Genomic DNA, 6,000 nt, shown 5'->3' with positions numbered 1-6,000 from the left:
TTCGCTGCTTTGTTGGGCTGCCCCACCCCTGTACCTCCGTTAAAAATTTAAGTTCAAGGGCTAAGGCCTCTTGGCAACTGTCCCCTGCTGTTTGATTTCTCATCCCAGCATCACCGCAGCTCTGAGGCTTTTGGGTAAGTCGCTTCCTCAAGCCTCAGTCTCCGTGAGGATAAGATCAGCTTGGGTGTCTGTGAGGACAGTGCAGTGGGTACAGACCCAGGATAGGTGTTCGAATCCCGGCCCCACCTCTCTGAGGGTTTGGATTAATCACCGGGACTCCGTTTCTTCAGTTTGACTGAGGGATGCTTTGACTCCAAAAAATGAATAGTAGAGAAACCCAGCCACCGCTTAGCGCTTCCCCGGTGTCCCCGCCCTTTCTCTGGGATCCTCAGGGCAGGCTCCGAATCTCTCTTCTCCGTGTAGTTCCACCGGCCTCAGCACCGCACCTCGCCGGGCGGAGAAACTCCTCCACCTACAATGAGGGGTCCTTACGTGGGGCGGGGAGGAGGCAGCTTTGGCGGCGCTCTAGCCCGCCGAGATCACGCTGCTCTCCCACGTGGGGCTCCTGATTGGCTGGAGGCCTCCGCTCGCACGCGCGTCTTCCGGGCCAGAGGCGGGGCTAGAAGGGGCATGAGTTCCGGCGCGAGGCGCAGTCGGTGCGCTTCTCCGGCCCAATGGCGGCCCCGTTGCTTCACACGCGGTTTCCTGGAGATGCTGCCGCTTCGACCTCTGCCGTCCAGGCGCTGAGCGCGTCCAGATCTGGGTAAGAGTCCGGGCCGCTGCCTTCTGCGGGTCTGGGACCAAAGCCCGGGACGGGGATTAAGGGAGCGGATCTGAAAGGGCCTGGGACAGAGCTGATGGAGTAGGGTGGAGCGGAGGGTAGGGGTCACCTCAGGTTCTCAGGAGTGAGCCCGTGTCCTTTATGTGGGTAATAAAGGTGGGAGAGGGGCTGGGAAGATGATTCTATCCCCTGTTCCAGAGTCTCCTTTTCTCCCACGGGGCTCCCTCATAGCGTCCCAGGCCTGGTTTCTGCATTCTCCTTTTCTGTTTCCTCCCGCTTCTTCGTCTAGATTTGAAAAGAGTTGCCTGGGCTGCTCTGTTTGCATCATCAGCTGTCACGGATGACAAATTGAATCTTAAGTTTTTTTTTTGTTTGAGGTTTGTTTCGACACACATACTTAACAGTCTTTATCTTGCTCAACTTTTAAAGCCCCTAACCCCCATAAAACACTTTGTGGTTAACTTTGAGAGTCGTTAGTAGGACGCTATGTTTTTTCACTAATCTGCTCTGTTTAAAAGAAGCGAACTTTGTAAAACACTTACCATGATATCAGTCATAATGGTTATTAAGCGCCTACTTACTGTATTCGTCACTGGGGACAGTAGTCTATCAAGAGAGACAAAGTCCCTGCTTTCAACAGAGCTTGCAGTCTAGGGAGGGAAAGACAGTAAATAGGCCAATAAGTAAATGAACAGGATGATTTCAGATACTGATAACTGCTGTGAAGATATAAAACAGGGTGACGGGAGCGGGGAGGGAGAAGATGGATACTTTAGGTTTCTGATGGGGAAGGCCTCTGACATTTGAGCTTCAACTTGAATGACAAAAATCCAGCCATGTATAGATCTGGGGAGTGAGTGTTTCTGATAGTGGAAACAGCAAGTGAAATGGGAACCAACCCCCCCCCCCCATGGCTGCAGTATAGTAAGTGGTTGGAGATGAGGTCAGAGAGGTAGGCAGGTGCCATATTAATGTAGAACCTTGAAGACTACCGTAAGGAGTTTGGATTTGTATTCTGAGTGAAGCAGGAAATCTTGGGAGTTTAAGCAGGGGAGTAGAGTAGCACGGTCTGTCTTAAGGTTTTGAAAGATCATTAGATCACTGAATGAAGAATCGGTTGTTGGGGGATTAGAGTGGAAGGAGGGAGGCCAGTTAGGAGGCCTTAGCAGTAGTCCCACTGACTGATGTTAGTTCAATAAATGTTGGCTGTTATAACTTTTCTTATTCTCTGTCATGCACTTAATAGCTTAATAATCTTGGTTCTACAGGCTTTCAGATATGCTTGCATTAGAGAATGATTTCTTCAATTCTCCTCCAAGAAAAACCGTTCGGTTTGGTGGTACTGTGACAGAAGTCTTGCTGAAGTACAAAAAGGTAAGAGGAGATCATGTGAGAAATGTTAGGTTCCCCCCCCAGCTTTACTGAGATATAATTGACATATTGAGGTTTTTTTGTTTTCTTTTTTTGTCAGAATACAATTATAGCTGTTATACTAAAGAGGAGTAGACGCCATAAAATGAATTTTAGATATTAATCTTGAAGTCAAATATTCAATAACCGTGTGATGCTGTCAGCTCAAAATTAGAGTAATAACTGAAGTTTCACCTCTTCAAGTGCTTTATTTACATAGTATCTTTTAAAAACTTGAGCAAGTACTATAATAAAAAGCCATGAGATCAGAGCATCTTATTTCTTAAGAAGTTACGTAAACATTACTTTGGGACAATAAACCAGCTGTGTTAATAGGGATTTTTTTTGGTTTGTTTCTGTGTTAGTTTTGAAGTGATTCTACTAAATCTCAGCAATGGAGGGAAAATATGAATGACTGTCTATTTTTGTATGTAATGTGCATTTATATTCATATACGTGAATGGATAGTATCTTAAAGTATCGACTGTCATATTCAAATGTCGGTACACAGGTATACCTAAATACGAATGGCCTTTTAGTTGTCATTTTCTTTTTTCCAAGCCCCCTGGCTCCACCAACATGAGTTTTAAAATTTTTGTACTTATGATTTTTTATAGTCCACAGTTGATACGTGAAAGTTCCAGTGTTCCTTTTGTAATTTCATCAGATGTTAAGGTATAGTGAAAAGTCTTGCTGTTGACTGTAACAGGAAACCAAAGCAAGCAAAACTTCATTTTTTTTCCCTTCTTATAAAGGGTGAAACAAATGACTTTGAATTGTTGAAGAATCAGCTGTCAGATCCAGACATAAAGGTAATTAATTTGTGTTTGATCATTAACAAAGTTGTTGCCACTTTGTACAGATGTTAAAGTTTGCACTTTGGGTCCTATTCCACCCTCTAGAACTTGCTGTCTCCATGATTGCTTCCTATTTTAATCCAGTGGTTCTCAACCAGGGGCAGTTTTGTCCCCCCAGGGGACATTTGGTGATGAACTGGAGACATTTTTGGTTGTCACAACTGGGGGAAGGGAGTGGTGCTACTGGCATCTAGTGAGTGGAAGACAGGGATGCTGCTCAATGTTCTGCAATACACGGGGCAGCCTTTCAGCGCAAAGAATTCTCAGGACCAAAATGTCAGTAGTCCTGAGGTTGAGAAATGTTGCTTTAATCTTTCTTTCTAGTACCTCTTTCCTCTATGCTGCGTGCAACTCTCATGTTTCTCCAATCCTAATACAAAACAAAAAACAATGAAAGATGACTTGTCTTTCAAGCTACTGCTCTTCCTGTGTTTCGGAGTTCAAGATATGTACCTGTTGTGTAGTAACAACTCAATATGTTTCCCTTTCTTCCTTTATTGCCCAATTTTGGAAAGAATAGTCTATTACTATGGCAGTGGTAGTGATCGCCTGGGATAAAATCCCAGCTCTACTGTTACTCAGTGTGTGATCGCAGGCAAGTTATTGAACCTCTCTGCCTCTGTTTTTCTCTTTGTGAAAGAAGAAAACAGAGGTTTTTTAAACATAGAAGTTTTAAGAGGATCCAATGAGTTAACATAAGAGAAGCACTTAGAATACCCCCTGACTCAGCATAAGGGCTTTGTAATTATTAGCTGATGTTCCTGCTGACAGTCTGCACTTTCTCATTTCCCATTCATGTTTAAGTCCACTGCTGTAATGACTATGACAGAGATTACCAGTGATTTCTTACATGCTGATTTCAGTGGACTTTTTTGTTTTCAAGCCTCATGCTAATACTTTGTAGCAGTGACAGTGTTGGCCACCCTCTTCCAGTTTTTTTTTTTTTTGCTGGGAAAGATTCACCCTGAGCTAACATCTGTTGCCAGTCTCTTTCTTTTCCTCCCCAGAGCCCCAGTACATAGTTGTATATTCTAGTTGTAAGTCCTTCTAGTTCTTCTATGTGAGCTGCCTCCAGAGCATGGCTACTGACGGATGAGTGGTGTGGTTCTGCGCCCGGGAACTGAACCTGGGCCACTGAAGCGTGTGTGCTGAACTTTAACCACTAGGCCACCAGGGTTGGGTTGCCACCCACTTCTTAAAACCTTTCCTTCAGTTTCTGCGATCTTCCTGTCTTCTTATCACCTAGCTCTAATCATTCTCTTGATAGGTTCTTCTTAAATGTGGTGTTGATTGGGTTTCCAAACTTGACCCTCCTTACTCTACAGATTCTTCTTGTGTCATCTAATGCCTTCATGGCTTTGAAATCGACCTGTATCCTGACAACTCCCAAATTTATGTCTATAGCTCAGATTGCTCTTGTGGGCTCCAGACTTGTTTCTTAACTGCCAGCCCAGAAGTGTTACAGGTGCCCCAAACTTAGCATTCTCTCTCTCCCCCAAACCCAGTCTGTCTGTAGACTTCTTTGTGTGCTTAATTGATTTATTGCTTATCTAGTCCTTGAGCTAGGACCCTTGGAGGCTTTCTGGACTTTGTCACCCCTCATATCCATTGATTCACCAAGTCCTTTGGAAAAAAAAAAGTTTAAAGTCTTTTTGTTTTGTTGGTGCTCTCTTGTCTGGATTCTTCCAGTAACCTCTTTAGTGGTCTCTAAGTTCCAGTTCTCCTCCATCTTACATACCTCTCCCTGCTCCAAAAAAAAAAAATTATCCTCAACAGTGCAGCCTAAATCATCTTTAAAGCACATTCTAAGCTTGTCATTGCCCTGCTAAAAACTTCATGGCTATTGAAGAAAAAAGGACCAGCTTCTTAGCATGGCCTGCAACATTTTTTTTTATGTTCAGTCTCGCTAGATGCTTTGTTCCCTGAATCTGCCACTTCTTTTCATCTTTATGCCTTTGCATGTGCCTTTTCTTTCTGGCTGGAAGGGGTCCTCTGTATCTACTTTATTTGCTACCTGTTTTGGCATGGGCTCTAGCTACATGGCCTTCGCCCTTTCTAGCTTTGTGACTGAGGGCAAATTACTGCACTTCTGTGCCTCAGTGTCCACATCTGTAAAATGAAAACCAATGGTAGTACCTATCTCAGGGAGTGGTTGTAAGGATTAACTGAGCTAATATATGTTAGTAAAGTCTTAGAAAAGGGCCTGGCACATAGTAAGCTGTTATATTAGTGTTCTATTATTATTACTGTAATCTACAAAACTCTTTCCAGCAGATCTTTCTAATTACAAATCTAGCTTGCAAGGACTTCAGTGGTTTATCTGGCCCCTGTTTGCTCCCCAGATTTATCTGTTCACTTGCTCACTGTGTGTTCTCACCATACTGAACTACTTTTGATGTTCTGAAAACATGCTTTTCCCTCTGTGAGGAGTATAGCCCCCAGAGAATACTCAGTCTGTTTAAAGACAGCAGAAGCATCAATTCCTGTTTAAATCTTCCCCTGACCCGTGCCTTCTTTCACAGGTACAAAGGACCATTTTCTTTGTGTTTCACTGTATTTTATATCAGTCCTTCTCATTCTCGGTATCTTGACATACCAAGAATCACAGTAGTTGTGTCTGTGTTAGTTCAGAGGGGTGTCGCAAGTAAGTGGCTTCTAATAATGGTTCAGAGCTAAAGCACCAAAGTCTGTGATGGGTTTGCTTTAAAAAATGGAGCAGTTTAGGGCCGGCTGGGTGGCGCAAGTGGTTAAGTGCACGTGCTCCACTGCGGAGGCCCGGGGTTCACCGGTTCGGATCCCGGCGCGCACCAACGCACTGCTTATCAAGCCATGCTGTGGCGGCGTCCCATATAAAGTGGAGGAAGATGGGCATGGATGTTAGCCCAGGGCCAGTCTTCCTCAGCAAAAAAGAGGAGGATTGGCAGATGTTAGCTCAGGGCCGATCCTCCTCAC

General features: G+C 44.4%; 1 protein-coding gene across 2 annotated transcripts in view; it reads left to right on the top strand.

Moving 5' to 3' along the window:
- Positions 1 to 642: 642 nt before the first annotated feature.
- Positions 643 to 6,000, top strand: part of RRN3 (RRN3 homolog, RNA polymerase I transcription factor) — a 28,384-nt gene continuing 23,026 nt past the window's right edge. Inside the window, exons 1-3 of one of the 2 annotated variants that reach the window (XM_058570006.1) lie at positions 643 to 763; positions 2,050 to 2,155; positions 2,947 to 3,003. In XM_058570006.1, coding sequence (XP_058425989.1) covers positions 675 to 763; positions 2,050 to 2,155; positions 2,947 to 3,003 — 252 coding nt within the window. In that variant the 5' untranslated portion in view covers positions 643 to 674. The remainder of the gene's footprint in view (positions 764 to 2,049; positions 2,156 to 2,946; positions 3,004 to 6,000) is intronic. The other variant, XM_058570007.1, reaches the window with a different exon arrangement.

The sequence above is a fragment of the Diceros bicornis genome, chromosome 26 (genome assembly GCF_020826845.1).
Source record: "Diceros bicornis minor isolate mBicDic1 chromosome 26, mDicBic1.mat.cur, whole genome shotgun sequence".
Classification (NCBI taxonomy): domain Eukaryota; kingdom Metazoa; phylum Chordata; class Mammalia; order Perissodactyla; family Rhinocerotidae; genus Diceros; species Diceros bicornis.
This window is presented reverse-complemented; position numbering and strand designations above follow the sequence as displayed.